The sequence below is a fragment of the Alosa pseudoharengus genome, unplaced genomic scaffold, assembly GCF_046254945.1.
Source record: "Alosa pseudoharengus isolate Yale_2024_CS ecotype anadromous, Long Island Sound unplaced genomic scaffold, YU_APseudo_1.1 YU_APseudo_1.1_scf_8, whole genome shotgun sequence".
NCBI lineage: Eukaryota > Metazoa > Chordata > Actinopteri > Clupeiformes > Clupeidae > Alosa > Alosa pseudoharengus.
Window position 1 is genome coordinate 28,016,158 of NW_027468870.1, and position 18,219 is coordinate 28,034,376.

At 39.8% G+C, this 18,219-nt stretch overlaps 1 protein-coding gene across 3 annotated transcripts in view; it reads left to right on the forward strand.

Annotated features, from left to right (window-relative positions):
• The window catches only part of ntm (neurotrimin), a 230,048-nt gene that overhangs the window by 198,612 nt on the left and 13,217 nt on the right, over nucleotides 1-18,219 (forward strand). For all 3 annotated transcript variants that reach the window (XM_076274134.1, XM_076274130.1, XM_076274131.1), the window contains one exon: nucleotides 3,710-3,835. In XM_076274134.1, coding sequence (XP_076130249.1) covers nucleotides 3,710-3,835 — 126 coding nt within the window. The remainder of the gene's footprint in view (nucleotides 1-3,709; nucleotides 3,836-18,219) is intronic.

Consider the following 18,219-nt stretch of genomic DNA (forward strand, 5'->3'; position numbering starts at 1 on the left):
CGCGGAGATCAGCCCTGCACTTGCCCGGACTCGAACCCACAAACAGCAGGCGGAAGTCGAGCGTGCTAGCAATCGAGCTAAAAGCCCAGGCTGCTAGCTCTCTCACTAGCACGACTCTTAAGGCATTGGGAGGGAGGTTTACCAATGTACATACTGCACAGCTATGGACCAGCTGGCTACCGTTACACAAACATGATCAGAGCAGAGGCAGAGCCTATAGAAATTCACAATGTAACGTTAGTTACAGTAGGCTACAACGAAATCGTTGTGCATCAGTGGCAATGCAACAAACTATCCTAGATGAAACTATGAAGTTAAATTATTTAGATGTGTACATACATTACTATAGATCCATGTCAGAAAGGTTGTGTGTGTGAATCCATGGCTTGGTAACTGATGTATTTCCAAAGGCAACCGATGTCCCAAGTATTTCAAAGTAGCTAGCCCAATGCTTCCTATCTCCTCTACGCAATTTTGTTATGTACACCAAAGTGAACCAATAGCTCTGTCCCTGGATAGGCCTAACAGAGTATGGTCACAACCTTGCTGTTGTCTAAATTAACTATTATCCTCCATATTTCTCATATTTCTGTCTTTTTTCGCTGGGAAACAGTTTTACAACGGCAAGGGGTTAGACCTTTTACTGCATTTATATTTCACCGCAGTTCAAAGTAGACAGAAAATCATTAATTTAGCCAGAAGGGAAATGTGTTTTTTTTTTTCAGCATAAGGAAAACTAATTATGCTGGTCTTCCTAAAAGCACACAATTTTTTGCTGTGAAGGAAAAAACTCTAATAATTTTCTGAAATGTCAAAATTATCAAATGGCTGTTTTGCAAGCATCTCAAGTTGATAATCTGTCTTATGAGAACAAATGTGCTTACATAAAAAAAAAACCCTCTTGGAACTCATTTTCGGTACCTCTGTTGAAAACAATTCACCAGACCTACATCAGGCAGAAATGCCACGCAGTCAGACTCTTCATCCTTCCTTCTCACTTGCTATAAACAGTGCTGTGGGCTCTGAAGTAAAAACAATGTGTGCTTCTCATTTAATGTGCTGTTGACCATGGGTGGGTGCAGAGATGGCAAGCAGGCCGTAAGGGGAGCTTCATCGGGGTGGATGCTGAAGTTGTTGTTTCACTCTTATGCCTTACTCATTTATAACTGGTCCAAATTGGTTAACCCTTAAAGGTGTATCGTCACACCGGTGTGAAGGGAATGTTGGAAAATGAATGTTCTAAAAAATATCAGGGTTCATTCAGAGCCATATAAAGGTACCTTTATATGGCTCTGGGTTCATTCAGAGCCATCTATCTAAGGCTCTGGGTTCATTGAATTCAACATAGAATTTTAGAACCTTCAATTGTTGCGGAACGGAATCTTATGTTAGAATGTTCAAAACCCACACCTTTAAGGGCAGAGCCTTAGATAGATAGATCTCTCTCTAGGGCTCTGTTTGGGCTGGAACGGCCAAGTAATTTACACCAGCATCAGCACCAGCAACTGCACCCACAGCAGCACATGGCTCATGCCTGAGCATCAGTAGACTACCTCAGCATAGGTTTGGTGCTGCTACTTTATCTGCTAGTTTAATTAGCAGAATGGCTCTGGCTGCAAACTAATGAACACAAAACAGTAATTGCTCAGCACAAGCATCTTTTCTTTTCCCAAACAAAAACAGCATGTTTTGTACACTCTGTGCTTTGGTAAATGAGTGCCTCCATTTCGGGGGATACAGTAATATTTCATAAAGATGTATAATCCAATCCAGAGTTTATATTTAATATGTATACAAAGTGTTCATGAAGATGGGACTGAATTAACTGACTGGTAGATTAATCAGTTAGTATTAGTAAATACATCAGCTAATGTTTACAATTCATACATTTCAGCAAACAGAAGTCATGAACTTAAGCAGTAGCATTAACATTAGGGGGTGCAGTTGCAGCCAGACTGACATATTCTGCCTTTAATTAGTGTTAGTTTACCTTTGCTGTCACATTCATTTAAATACATAGGATATGTTTTTCTGGAAAAGTTATTGGTTTCCCCTTCATGTTTTCCCCTTAGTGATGGTTATTTCAAAAAAATATAAAATGCTTTCATCTGTGGAAGGGAATACCTACAGCCAGAATATCACACTCTATGTGTCATAGCCAATCAACGCTGGCATCTATGTGCTTAACAAGGGCAAAAGGTCTTAAACCTATTCCAAGAAAAGCAGCATATTTCAACCATGCAGAAATCTAACGATATTTTGGAGGAATCATAGAAAAATAAATGTCATTGGATTTAGCACCAACACTGCTAAATGTAAACACACTGCTAATGTAAACACAGTAATTTTTATCTTGAGAAATTAATACTCTCAGGAAGTTTTTAGACATACTCTCCAGCAAATATGAATGTCCAAGCCCTGGAAAACAACTATTTGCTAGGATGTTCAAGGTGTTCCCTGGTGTCCACAAGGATGATAGTTATCTGTGGGTGGAGTAATTGCTCATTTAAGCCATAGACATCCCCATCAGGCCAAAATCCACTGGAGATTAAATCTGTCACTCACGGCCCCACCCATAATGAAATGATTGCCATGATGTGGCCAAGATGGACATGTGTCTCCCTCATCACGTCGTTCAGAAAGTCAGATGCTAATATCCCCAAAGACATGCCAGACACACGAAGACAACAGTGACACAGGGTGATATTTTGACAGACTTGTGCCACTGTCATTTGTCAAGAGATATCAGTTAACTGTCTGACACTGTGTGCATGAAAGACTGCCATAATAAGTTGTTTGTAAAAATATATCTTTTAAATGTTCCAATGTCTGAGCATAATCACTCTTTTACCCTTTAAACTGTGTTTAAGCCTTCCTGGGATACAGCCCAGGTGGTGCTCTGACCCCTGCCCCTTTGGTAGGTTGTAGCTTTAGACCATACAAAACCATAAACATATAAAAACCACAATTATGCAAGAATTCATTCATTAGTGCAAGGTTTTCAGTAGGTAGCCGTGTAGGTAAGATACATTTTTAAGTGCATGACTGTTGGCAAGGGGGGTGCCCCCGTTTTTAGTTGGAGCACCTGCCGCCCATACTGGATGTGCTCAGCCCTGGTGTTTTGTTGTGAGAGTGAATGGGCTGAAAGCCTGCAGGCTCTATTAATTTATCAACTTGGCTCTCTTCTAATGTGCCCGCTGCACTGTATCAGCTGAGCCAGGTGTGCTGCTGGTCAGAGTGCAACTCTGCATCCTCAGCACAGTGGCCGCATTCATACAACATCCACCCACTCATGCACACACACACACACGCACACACAAACACACACACACATACACACACACAAATGTGTGCACTGATTCATACACATGCACACACACACACACATGCACACACACACGCACACACACACACACACACACACACACACACACACACACACACACACACACCTCACTTCACACCACACCACTGGATACAGTGTAAACATTACCTGGTAATGAATGTCTTGTGGCTACACTGAATGCTCTGATTAAATAGAGGTGACCTTTCATGGCTCTTCTTCTACACCTGCTGAGGAAATCACAGTTGTTCTTATTAGCTGTGTTTTTTTACACCCTGTTCCCATTCCTCTTATCAATCAATCATACATTAATAAATCTGATATTGCCATTTGCCATGTATTAATAGGGATTCATTTTCATTCTAGTACCCCCGAAGATCACAAGCTTGTCCAAAGACGTTGTGGTGAATGAGGGCTCCAATGTTAGCCTGGTCTGTTCTGCCAGTGGAAAGCCAGATCCCACCGTCAGCTGGAAGATCATCTCCCCAGCAGGTAAGAGGATCATGTATTCTTATTCTTTTAGCTGTGATCAAATGAATGGCAATTATTTGTTTATGTCACATTTTCACTGCGCTCGAGAGACCTATCTTCCTTGGTAATTACAGTGATTGCAGTGATTGTGATCGCAGCCTCATTGATTTGCTGAATGTTTGCCAGCTGACAATCAGAATAATTTGAAACTGATTTACATCAGTGAAGATATCGTGGCACACTAAAACGTGAACCTCATTTTTGAGTGCTCTGGCTCACTGAAAAGAATGTGGCACATGTGGTAATAGTTTCACAACTGATCAGTTGTACATGTTATAAATATTTATAACACAAAGAGGAAGAACAGACTGTCTGCGCTTTTACCTCAGTGCAGCCTGTTTGTACATACCTCGCCATGATTTTAAGCGCACATTGCAAAACAAATACGCCTGAAGTGGGCGCAAAAGCGTTAGTACATCTGGCCCATAGTGTTTAGAGATGTCTGGTCTCAGGCTGTGCTTCTCTAACTTTGGCAACAGTTAACATGTGCGGTCTAAACGACTTCAAGGAAATGTCACACTGACTAGACATAGCTGATGTTATTTGAATGGATTTGTATCTTCGTCTGGTAATGTCTTTTTTTATTCCATGATTAGCAATTACCAACTCAGCCTAGCTCAAACAGCGTCAGACACGTCATAAAGAAAAGGACCTTACCTTGAGACTCTTGAGATGTGATCTTTAACAAAGAATGTAGATGAAGGGAAAGCAGTGGGCTATGACTAATACATGACTGACATTTATGTACTTCTTCCATTAACTTGAGACACAAAACTAGAGACATATAATAAGTGTTGTACTGTGCAAGTGCATGGTCGAAATATGAATACAGTGTCTATGAATACAGTGCACCATTTTTAACACTTTTTTTAAGTCCCTTTAGCATATTTTAGTCTACTTTAACATTTTGACCCAAAATTACTTTAAGGGCTAATTGAAGTCCAGCTGTTTGCATGCCTCAATTTGGTATGATTTAATGGTGAAGAAGCTACAGCTCTATGGTGACAAAGTACTAGCTGTGAGTGTAGTTCAAGGAAGTGCAAGGTTAATGTATGAACACCTGCATAAATTGTATATGCTTACACTAAGTGCAGTCAGCACAAAGTATTGCAGCACCCTAAAAAGAAATAAGAACCGTATAGGTAATGAAAAAGCGGTGTGCAGGGCAGAGGTCTACTCCAGGTTATAGCCCAGACAAAAGTAATTACTTGTGCCATGGTCGTGTTTAGATTTAATCACACCATTGAACCCTGCAAGGCTCTCCCAAACCCCCATTCTATATGCATTGCAGGCAGGAACTGTTCATTATTGGGTCCGTTCAAACTGTACTAGGGACACAGCTGAACCATATAGTTCTGCATAAATGTAGTCATATGGAGTCCATCATCATCAAGTATTTCTCTCAAGGGGCTTATGTTTTCGGTGTGTTTGTTTGTTTGTTTGTATTGTCAGTAAACAGGATTACAGCTATCACCACCGGCCCAATTGTCTTGAGATTTGGGGGAATGGTGTAGCACGGGTCAAGGAAGAACCCATGAAGTGTGGAGCGTATCTGAGTCACCAGGTGTATCCGCGATGCATTTATAACAAAATAGCATTTAGCAATTGCCTTGTGGGCAAGCTCGCTACATGCTATTTAGTTGTAAGTGCATATTCAGGTTTTACTCAAAACTGCACCGATTAACGTTGTTTTGGCCCTTAACGAAAGTTTACGCTCGTTATCATCCAAAAATAGTTCTAAGACCAGAGCTGTCCTTTAATAAAGGAGCTCTATACTGTATTTGCCCGCATCTGGCAGTGTCGGCCAGGTCAGTATTGTACAGGGATTATGCTCAGGAAGTAAGTAAATATAGGCCACTGTGTATAGTCAACCTTGAAGTGGACTGACACACAAAACATATCCAAAAAACAATTGTTGTTTCAAAATTGACTGAGAGCAATATTGGCCGTAACATGGATGTAGCCACTCAGTCTGTGTTAGCCACTCCCAGTTGTTGAAGGCTGATACAATCATTTCAGATTGAGTCCCTGGCCATCACCCATTCTGAAAGCTACACATTGACACAGATCCCGGTAGCGCTTTTGCAAACCACAAAGACTGTAGTAAACCAGTATTAAAGCAATTTGACCATGCTAGGATACAGCCTCTGTTGGTTTTCTTTAAATGTATGTACCTGTAAGGCTGTAGAACATTTAGCCATCCACAGCAAGAAATGAGCTGCCTACGGCACTATCAATAACTTGGCAAGCAATGACATTTAATCCGTGTCAAGATGGCCCTAAAAATGTCCAGAGTGACCCTCTGAGCTAGTATGTCATTTGACTATGTAGACCCTTTCATTAAAAGGCCTGTTACTGTCGCAACTAAAGATGCCTATAGTCGTGGGAAATGTTGATAGTCATGTAACTTGATTACTGAAGCGCAATACATCTCTTATCATAACTTAACTAGCGCACTTACGATGCTGAAGCATAATGCACTATTTTGTTTGTTGAGTTGAATGTAGTTTACATTAGTGTCATTCCATTCCATCTATGGACTGTTCTTAATAATGGCAATAATCTACACTGATCATGCTATTGATTTGTTTATAATGTGGCAGCTCTCATAATAGGAAGAAAATAAAGTGTTCACAGATATAGGGAAATGTTGCCCAACATGACTGTTCCGCATTCTGGGAATACTTGCAGAATGTTATTACCACATGAATTTGTACTGTAAATGACGTTGAAAAAAAGAAAGAAAATCTCTAATTTTGACTGATAACTTGACATTAATTTAGGTCATCAGTAAAAGTCAGTTAATTAATATTGCTGAAATGGAACATGATGATGGAATATGAATTCATTTTTAATATGGATGTCTGGGTGTTGGCAGTGGAGAGAACAGCTGGAAATAAGGGCTGTCTTGCACTCACTCATTGCTAATTGATGATCCATCAGCAGAGAATATGGTGGAATCTAATGAAAACATTTAGCCACCAAATTAGATCATAATGCTATGGCTCGGCTACTTATATTTCCAAGCCTTCTTTAAAGCAGCACAGGTATATTGTGTGCATAATGCCACAGGAATACTGATGACTATTGTTTGGAAATTGTCCATAAGGTTAAGATTTGAAAACTATCTGACTAGAATAACTCACACATGTAATGTGCTCACAGTGTACTGGTATGCTGTGTGTACCTCTTCACTCTTCATAGTTGTGTGTTTTGTTTTGACTTTAGCATTGTGGGAAATATGGTCTGTGAACTATATGATGATCATTTTAATGGGCAAACTCTGATATACCCTTTTCAGCTCTAATGCATACGGTGTATCCTCACCAACCTATTAAATAACAGTTCTCCCCATCTCCATGATGTCCTGTCTGCAGCCCTACACTCCCTCATTTTCTGACAAGGGGAATATGGGCTTTTGAATAGTACCTTTATCTTTAAAAATTGCTTGGATGCAGTTCAGGTTGCACAGTTTTAAACTTTATGTTTTTATGCTGTCTTACCCTGCCATGTCAATCTTTAAAAACTGTTCTATTCTGTTTTACGCATCATTACCTATACATATACAATACATATACTCAGAGCCAGACAGTAACGGAGTACATTTACTTGAGTACAGTACTTGAGTACAATTTTGAGGGATCTGTACTTTACTCGAGTATCATTTTTGGGGAATACTCATGACTTTACTCAAGTACATTTGAGAGGCAAATATTGTACTCTTTACTCCGCTACATTTCTATCCATAACCGTGAGTACCTTCTTACTTCTTCTAAAAAAAAGGAAAAAAGAAAAATCTCGGAAACCCTCAATTCGTTTTTTCCCTCTCAAACGTGATTGGATTGTGCAGGCACCACTGATTGAGACAGCCTATCAGCAATCACCTTTAGCTTTCCGCCTAAGTCAACTCCATGGTCAGATTTAGAGACGAAACCATGGACGAAACAATGGATGAAGACGCAGCAGGTCCATCCCGGGAATGTGCCAACCTGGGGCCCCACCTCGCCAGACTATTTCAATTTTCTGAACAAGTTAATGATAGTTTTCGCTTCAAGTGTTTCAATTACAAAATAGTATTTTGTATTTGAAATACGTATTTTAAATACATGTATTAGAAATACTGCCCATCCCTGGCAACATGGTAAAAAAATGACTTGATTTTACTTTCAATTCCTTTTACATTCTCCAAGGTATTAACATTAAAATTTTTCATAACTCCATGTAGGACGTTTTCTGTACATAAATGTAAGCACTGTGGCAGTATTAATGCAATATTTAGAAAATGTAGGCTACTCGATATTGTACTCTCGATACTCAAGTACTTTTAAAAACAAGTGCTTCAGTACTTTTACTTAAGTAGACATCTGACTGTTGTACTTTTACTTGTACTTGAGTAAAATTTAGCAAAGGGTATCTGTACTTTTACTCAAGTAATGAAGCTGTGTACTCTGTCCGCCTCTGCATATACTGTACCATGTATACATATAGATATCCTCCATAGCTAAATTAGGTTAGTAATGAGTGAAACGATTTCCACATCCCTCTCTTCTTCAAGGACTCAAATCCTTTTGCTCATCTGATTAAACTCAGTGCAGTCAGACTATGACTTAACTCTCTATAGCAGTGTTTGCTGATCAAAACACACATTATGAAGACAAGCTTTCTTTTTACATATTTCTGCTCACATTTTACAAATATTATTTAATTATCTCCTGTCCTTTAATGAAATGAAGCACAATTATGCAAGGATAGTTTTTTTGTAGCGCACCTTTGACAACAACCTGCCATGATTAAAGGCTGATGAGTCTTTAATTTCATAATTGCTCAATTATTATACCCACTGATTATCTCTTTACCTGTTTCAGTCTTTTTTTTCCTTCGTGTAAAAATCCCTACAGGCTAATTCCATGTGCTTACCCATCCACTCTCTGCTTAGTTAATACGAACACTTCTTCATAGTTGCTTTTGGCATTATTTACACATGAGTTTGAGTGATGCACACTCAATTAACCTTATCTTGTGTTGTCAAGGTAGATCTCAGCTGTTGAAGGCACAGATGACAGTAAGCAAAACCTAAGCAATTTCTTTCACAAGCTAAGTGGCTGGAAGTAAATCAGTGTTATTCCTGAGTTTAATAAAATGACAAGTGTCAGAGAGAAGCTCTGCAGGGATGTATTGGACTAGCCTAGTCTTCCTTAGCATGCAATCTGAAGGGACCATCCATCTGCATGTTTTCATTCACAGAGAGTAAACTGTTAATTGCATGCAGGCAGCAACTGTGCCCTGAATGTTGCAGCCTAGTCCCAAGGATATCTATCAGGTCTGAGCTCTTGAATGTGGCTGCGCGTCTAATTGTGTAGTCCAATCTGAATTGTGATTGGACACATCTGAGCATGGGAACGGCCATCCATGACGAAATCATGTGGTGTGAAAATGCGATTGCAAAGTTTCCAGCCCAGACAGACAGACAGACAGTGGTGCAGTGTGAATTGAGATGCCACTGTAGAATCTGCAGTCATGTTTTTCAAGGGGAGCCTTAAAGTGTACAGTAGGTGATTTGTGTGGAAGAAAGTGGACAAGGATTCAATCACAGTTTCCTAAACAGAATGCTGTCTTTTTCAGAGGTTGCATGCGCATGCAGTCCATATGATGCTTCACACAACAAGGAAGGGGGGGGGGGGTGTCGGTATGTGTGGGGGGATGTTGGCACAGTGTGCCAAATCTTTAACAAGGCTGCATTAATCATGGCCAACTCTGTGATCCCAACAGCTGGTGCCAACAAAGTGTATCCTGGAAATGCACAGGAAATACATTGAGCGTTGTCTCTGGCAATTAGAGTTAAGGATTATCAAGACAATATATGGATTTGAATTAGAAGATTACTCACAGTGATGAAATACCCATGTTATCTGATTTCAGTCAACAGTATGTTTTATCCTGAAGCTCAGTGCAGACAGTTGTGGTTGAAGCCATCTTCTTCATCTTGAGAGAGAGAGAGAGAGAAAGAGAGAGAGCGAGTGGTTGACTGTTAAATAATTAAATTTCTCATGTCAATGTTATGTGACAAGGACACACATGTTCTCTTTTTGCTATTGTGTGTTATTGCATCACCGGTTTTGAATATGCAGGTATTTCTATATGCACCCATTATGGTGGCCCAACAGGTCACACTGTACTGCTTGGAGTCGCAAGACAAATTAGGAGAAGGTATAAGGCATATGGCATCGCACCACAGCCAAGTTTTCGCACAGGTCCTGGAGAGGGACGGCTCTGGACCACGTGTCCTCCTTGGTGCTGTAGTCACAGTAGCAGCTGCCGTGTCCTTCTCTTTCTCACGGTTCTTCTCTCACCAAGGTGTTTGCATCAGATCTAAGATCAGCAGTGCACACACTAACCTCTTGCCTTGGACACAAAGCAAGGCTGTTCTGTGTTCTGAATCATGGCGAGTCACAAACAGGCTGTGTTTGCACAGTCTGGCAATGACAGCTCTATAAACCACATCTTATCTCTTTCACAAGGTCAATACTCTGACAGACTGACAGAGCCTGACTTTGTATGATGCACAGGTTGTAATACACCTGTCTAGCAAATGTGTATTAAAATGTGTATTAGAAGCTGTAATTATGTGTTTATCGTCAATACATCGTTAACGCAATTTCCTATTACTGTGGAATACATGGATTTTGCAAAAATCTCATGAAGTTAATAGATGGGAGCGGGATATACATGAGAAGGCATTTGTTTTCTTCAGTCCTCTTTCGTACATTTGTACATGAGAAGGAGGAGGAGGTTTTGTGAGGTTGTGATTACACTTGTTGGCACTGCCTTGCACCATTATAACAGCCCAAAAGGAATTGTGCTACTTTATTTTCCATTAAAAAGCAACACCCATGTTAGCTTTTCGGCTTTTAATTATTTTCCCCCTTCCTGTGTGTTATGGTGTAATGTACACTTTTTATGCGTTTAAATAATGTGGTGGGGTAGCGTTTGGTGAATCTGTTGTACTCTAATGGCTTTCATGTGCCCCAAAACACTGTGGTAACCAAAAGTAATCCCTACAGCAGCTATGCTATCTACAGTCCCAGTCCCAGTGTACACAAGCTGTCTCCATTTCCTTAAGGCTGCCTTGGCCGTTTTCAGTCATTTCATTGTTGTTGTTGTTGTTGTTGTTGTTGTTGTTAGGCCTGAGAGAGGAAGGAATGGGAAAAAATGGAATGCAAGATAAATACATGGAGATGAGGATGAAATGTTAAATCATGACGGATGACATTTTATCTCTGGCCGCACGGAGCTGTGGTCATGACATGGTGCAAGTCATTGATTGCGACGTTCTGTAGCCTGATTGATAGTTGGCCTATTTAAAAGTGTTAGCGTCATCAGGAATTCTGAGCAGAAGCGTTTGGATTAGTAGATAAACAGCCCGTCAGTTTAAGCAAGGCCTTAAACACATACATACAGTACAAGCACAACTGTCTCTTACCAACTCAGTTCAGATGATAGCACAATAGCAACAGCAAGAGCTGTCGGAAATGAAAGAATATGTCAGTTTATTCCGCCATGCATATTGCATATTTATTGATTTGCCGCACACTTTCTCAGAGCATCTGAGAGTGTAGGGAAGGTATACATTTCTTCATGCCGTATTCTTCCACGGAACTGAATCCACAGCATTGGCATTTTGTGTGCCTTGCTCTTCAGTTAGAGCTATAGAAATGCTTCTTATTCATTTACGTTGCAGAGATGGTGATGTTTTTTTTTTCATAACACCAGGGAGTCCTTCTGTATGAAGCCCCTTTGAGGCATCTTTTTGTCTGCATCTTATTTCCAGGAGTAGTCAGACTGTGAAGATACTATAGTCCTGCTTTAAGACAAATTTTGCCTTGTCTGTCTCAAAAACCTTTAGACATGTCAAAGCTCCTTATATCTCTTGTAGGTTAACAAGCAACCAAAGCCATATGTATATATAAAGAGGAAGAATTCTGCCCATCTGCTTCATTAGAAGGACACATGAAGAGCCACATGACATTTCACCATTTTACACCCACTCTATACAAAATTGATGAAAGCGTCATCTTAGAATCATCTCTAATGGGAACAAGAGAATGGATTTACCATATATAGAGAACAATAAAAAGAGAGAGCGAGAACATAGAATGAAAGATCAGTGAGCAAATGAGAGATCAGTATGTAGTCATTACAGTTTATATATTTACAGACTTTTTGTCATTTCTGTGTAGAATGGAAACAGGGATTCAACTACAGTATCATTGAAGTGCACCTGTATTGGTTGCAATAAGATGAAAGGTAAGGTTGCAATATGATTGTAAAGGTTGCAATAAGATGAAGAAAGCACTAGTACATGCAAGAAGAGCTGTCAGGGGACAGCAGACCCTCGACCCTATATGTAATTGGTCACTACTGAGAGATGGTCACGCTCTACGCTGCCGTTCAAAAGTTTGGGGTCACAAATTTCCATTCCACTCCATTATAGATAGAATACCAGCTGAGATTAGCATTGTTTTTTTTAATCAGGGCAGCAGTTTTCAGATTACATTATGTGCTTACAGTACATAATTGCAAAATGATTCTTCAATGTTTTCTCAGTTAGCCTTTTAAAATGATTAAATTAGTAAACACAATGTGCCTTTGGAACATTGGATGAATGGTTGCTGATCTGTATATGGTTACTTATCTGTATAGGCCTACTTATGTAGATATTGCATTAAAGATCAGCCATTTCTTACTACAACAGTCATTTACAACAGTGGTTCTCAACCTTTTTTCAGTGATGTACCCCCTATGAAATATTTTTTCAGCCAAGTACCCCCTAACCAGCGCAAAGCATTTTTAGTTGAGAAAAAAGACTTAAAACAGACTTAAAAAAAGACTTAAAACCATCTACGCTGCCGTTCAAAAGTTTGGGGTCACAAATTTCCATTCCACTCCATTATAGATAGAATACCAGCTGAGATTAGCATTGTTTTTTTTAATCAGGGCAGCAGTTTTCAGATTACATTATGTGCTTACAGTACATAATTGCAAAATGATTCTTCAATGTTTTCTCAGTTAGCCTTTTAAAATGATTAAATTAGTAAACACAATGTGCCTTTGGAACATTGGATGAATGGTTGCTGATCTGTATATGGTTACTTATCTGTATAGGCCTACTTATGTAGATATTGCATTAAAGATCAGCCATTTCTTACTACAACAGTCATTTAGAACAGTGGTTCTCAACCTTTTTTCAGTGATGTACCCCCTGTGAAATATTTTTTCAGCCAAGTACCCCCTAACCAGCGCAAAGCATTTTTAGTTGAGAAAAAAGACTTAAAACAGACTTAAAAAAAGACTTAAAACCATCCTGGTATGGGGGGGACTCTGGGTTTTTCAGATAATGAAATTTAATAGTCTACTGAAATATAAAATGAATATTATGAACTTATATTTTTCTGAAATATTTATTAAATAATTGTTTTTTAAAAGAAAAGAAAAGTATTTTTGCATGGATTCTACTTTTTAAATATATGTATATTTTAAAATCTCACGTACCCCCTGGATTGCCTTCACGTACCCCCATTTGAGAACCACTGATTTACAACATAAATTATAAAAACATGGACATTTCTAAGTGACTCCAAACTTTTGAACGGTAGTGTACTGTACCTTGTATAAAAATATGTAAGAAGAGGTCAGTCAAACCAGTACTTTTGTAAGTTATATGATCTGACACACAAACACACACAATCACACACAGACGGATGGCCAGACCCAATTACTAGCCTTCGATCTACTCGATCAGGTTACTAAAACTGATGACCAATGCCATTGGTCATATCACCTGGCTTTATGGTGTTATGGATGCAGAATCAATTTGCATTCAGATGTGTTCATAGCTTCTTTGAAAACCCTTCTCAAGAGATAGTGACTTCGCAGTGCTTTTGTCCTGCATTTCTTTCAAATAAAATCAATTTAATGACAAACTATTTCATACAATAAATCTTTTGATTCCTTAAAACATAATGAACAGTAGCAGCAAACCCTTACTCCCCTGCCAGCATTTAATATCATGTTTTTCATGGGAGGGCAAGACATATTGTTATTACATGGTAATAATAAATATTATCTTAATGTCTTTATTTCTTTGTGAATTGGGCATGGAGGCGATATTACTTTGTTGATCAAATATGGTGGTGACACCCTTCAGAGATTTGAAATCCTAAGTGATACATCCTGGCATTAGACACAGATATGGTTTGTTACCAGGCTAAAATAAAAGACATATAGATTTAATGGGTCAAATCGAAGTGAAGCTGTCACAATGCATTTTCTTTGCTGTCCTACATTTTGAGTCAGAAAAAGCCTCCTTTATATTCAAGAAGAAGTATATCCCTAAGCGCTGCGCCTTTGTTTTTTATTTATGTGTGTGTGTGTGTGTGTGTGTGTGTGTGTGTGTGTGTGTGTGTGTGTGTGTGTGTGTGTGTGTGAGTTTGTGTATATGTCTGTGTGTGTGTATGTGTGTCTATATGCAATGAGGGTGTTGTTCAAACATATAATTAGCATAGTAATGAATAATACCTTCAATCATACAATAATACATATGGTAAGTCTTTAGTATTGCTCTGCAACATTCAGCAGTTACAGTGCGAAGTCAACGTAAGTTCTTATTGCATATGCTAGATAGATATACAGATGATATAAGGGAACTCTCCTACACAGTCTTTACTCTCTCTCTCCCTCTCCCTCTCCCTCTCCCTCTCCCTCCCTCTCCCTCTCTCTCTCTCTCCTTTCCTTTCTTCCTTTTCTCCTCCTCTGCTCTGGTAGTGTAGGATAGTAACAGAGTCTCCCCCTCGGTGTCCTCCGAGAGATCTGATTGTAAGCATGTCCTCTTCAAAATGACTCTTGCTGCTGCCCTCTGGATTGATATACCTCCCCTCTACTATCCTAGTCTTCTCTCTTGGGTGTTCTCCACTGGTATCTATGCCAGGATGGTACCGGAGGCATAGTTCTGGTGCTCTCAGGGTCTCTGTGTCTGTGCACGGTACTCTCCGGATGCTCTCCAGAGAACATCCACTCTTCCCTCTCTTGCTGTTCTCTCTCATGGTTTCCAGACGAAGTGAACTGAACCCACAGCTACTATCGAAACATTTGCAACCACTATGAATGTGAGAATGTCCATTTCAAAAACCCAATGGCAGTGTATTGCATTAGACTAGAGCAGAACTGCACTGTATGCCAATACACAGTTGAAACAGTAGCATTCTTTTTTTCTCTCAATTTTCCCCTTTTCCTTCGGACATCTTTTGCCTTGCCTAAGTTTTCTGTTTGATAAATTATTTATATTTTTACTTCCCTTGGCATGAGTGAAGGCCGTCTGTAGCTGAGCTCACAGACATGACCTCCCACCCACCTCACTCCCCTCGCTATACAACTAACCAGCTTAGCTGAGTCTCCTCTGCACAGCTTCACTCGTCAGTAGCCTCGGTGACAGTCAGTTCAGCACAGGCCCAGTAATGAGCATGTGTACCTGATATATGACTTTCTTTCTTTCTTTCTTTCTTTCTATCTATCCTTCCTTCTCACTATTTTTCTTCATACGTGTTTGTCTTATTTATTTATTTCGTCATTTATTTCATTATGAAGCCAACTGCTTTGATATTATTGCACGTGGCAGCCGTGAAATTCAGAGAGTATTGACTTGTTTGACTCGGGGAGTATCGACACGTTCAGTTGGCATTTCATGATTCTGTCAATGATGGGTTTTTTGTTGATCCACCTGATGGCACAGCTGAACATGATCTGCCAAGAGACGCCTCCTTCAGCAAAGAGACTCCTGAACTCAGAACACAGACATATCCTGCCTACTGTTCATACAGCGTAGTGCACTTCCTACGCTACTCTGTCAAGTGTATTATTTTGTATATTTAAATACAATCATTTTACATTTAGAGATAATTGGTGATACATTCATCCAACTCAATTATCAAACAAATTGTCTCTTTGTGTGCCTAGTCTAAGGCATTTATATTTTGAAATATTGCAAATGAATGTGGAGATAATTGTTGGGCATTGTTTGAATTCCAGTAGATGTCTTGTTGACATAAGCTCTGTGTGTGTGTGTGGTGTGTGTGCGTGCGTGCGTGTGTGTGTGTGTGTGTGTGTGTGGTGTGTGTGTATGTGTTTATAAGTTTATGGGCTCTATTTTCCGTCCCGGCGCAATTGACTTTGTATACTCGCGCGTTTGTCTTTCCTATTTTGCAGTCAGCGCATATTGGAAATTTCCCTCCACAGGTACATGCCTGTAAATTAGGGAATTCGATTGCGCCCACGGGGGCGGTTCAGCGAAAAGACGGGGCGTGTTCCGGCGCAAACGTTCACTGTTGATATTTTGCAGTTTCAGAAAACAATTCCGCCACAGACCAGGAACTCCCTGGTCTAAAGTCTGTGGCGAAAATGCAGATGCTATTTTAAGGGCGCATGCATGACCACAGGCCTGCATGAATGAATGCGTTGCACACCAATCTACAGACACCCCCGTGCACAGACGGAAACATTCAAAGCCTTGATAATATTTGTCCATTTCCCGGTTTTGTTCGTGCATTGGTGACCTAAATATTTAGTAGCCTATAAAGTACAACATCTACATGCAATATCTTTACAACAACGCCTAATTACGACCTATTAATCTGGACAACTTTATAGGCTACAGCCCTATAAAGGCTAAAGTTACTTTTAGTTTTGTTCCAATTTACCGTTGTGTAAGGTTTTAAGCACCATAATTTTGCCTACCTTGTTGTAGCCCATCTGAAATAACTCCAAGCTCCCTATGTTCCCTCCATCCTTTCGTTATTTTCAAAAAACGTTTTATATCCATGATGGCCTTGAAGTCTTGAGTTAGTGAATTAGCTTAAATCAGCTTTTCATGTGCTGTTAACCAGCAACAGATAGTACAAGAAAGCAGCAAGTATGGTTACAATTTCTGTACAATTTCTGTAGTTGCTGCATCCATTCATTGTTATTCTCTCTCCTGCTCAAATAAATGTTGTGCGTGAATTAAGTTGATGATAATGTGTTTACAAACTCTGCTTTACAGAAAATATTGTAAATAGTCTACTGTCACGCAGTTAATGGGATACTGTGCAGAGTTGAAAGTTAGGTCAACTTAAACGAAGCCCTTGCTTGGCCGCCTGTGCTGCGCAACGCACACTTAGCTCCTCTCATCTATACAATGTAGTTCCCACATTTCTGTAAACCATACATAATTTCAAAGAAAAATATTACCACTCGAGGGAAATCAGTGTGGTGTCCATGTGAAAAAATAGGCATAAATCTAGCGTACACATTTTCACGAATCACTGATGTGTTGATTACATAAATTAGGAAATGTTAGAGGACTTAAGGAGACGTGATGTTGAACTGCATGCCGATGCCATTTAACCCAAATGCCCAGATTAACTGACGGAAGATATGCATTGTCTATAGAGAGGTAATGTTAGATTACATTGTACATTGCAAATATATCACCATGCATTCATAACCTCGTGATTCAGTGAGAATGATCCCAAAACATCGGAAAGTATGTCTTTGTGACAATTCTGTATTACATTTTGTCAAGATGAAAAATCAATAGCTAACTGTTCCCAACTGAACAGTGATTATAGCGCTGTGAACGCTCCTGGCTGCGCCTGGCAAATACGCCACCATAATAGCAATCAGCTATGGAACAAGCGTGCCTGTTGTTAAAGGGATTGTGAGATGACGCTCTGATTGGTTTATTGCACGTTACGCCCAAACCACACCCATGATTAATGTAGCTACTTCAGACCACCCCATTTTAGATTTGCGTCGGGCGCAACAGTCAATATCCCGCCGGTAAAATAGCATCAGCACCCAAGATCCGCCCACAAAGTCACTTGCGTTTTGCGCGAAGACACTTCCGTTTCAGACCATTAAAATAGGGCCCTATAAGTGATCAGCACACCCCATCTTTGAAAAGAGATCACCTCCTCACAGCATTTTTTTTATGTTTATCCTCCCTTTCAAGCCAACGCTACATTCAGAATAAAAATCAAAACACCTTATATGGAAGCATTTCTCCATGCAGCAATGTTCTCTAAGGCAAGAGGATGATTCATACACCTTACCACAGGCCCAACCATATATTTATCTCCCTCCTTTTAAAGCAAATAGATATATTTACCTGGAAAGTGTGCTTTTCCTTTCTTCATGGACATATATGGACAAGTGTTCATTTCCTGACATATGGACTATATCAGTAGCTTCTGTGGGGTGGTTTACTGAGGAGGACATCGGTCAGTGTTTGTGCTGCTTCTGTCTGGGTTCCCAGA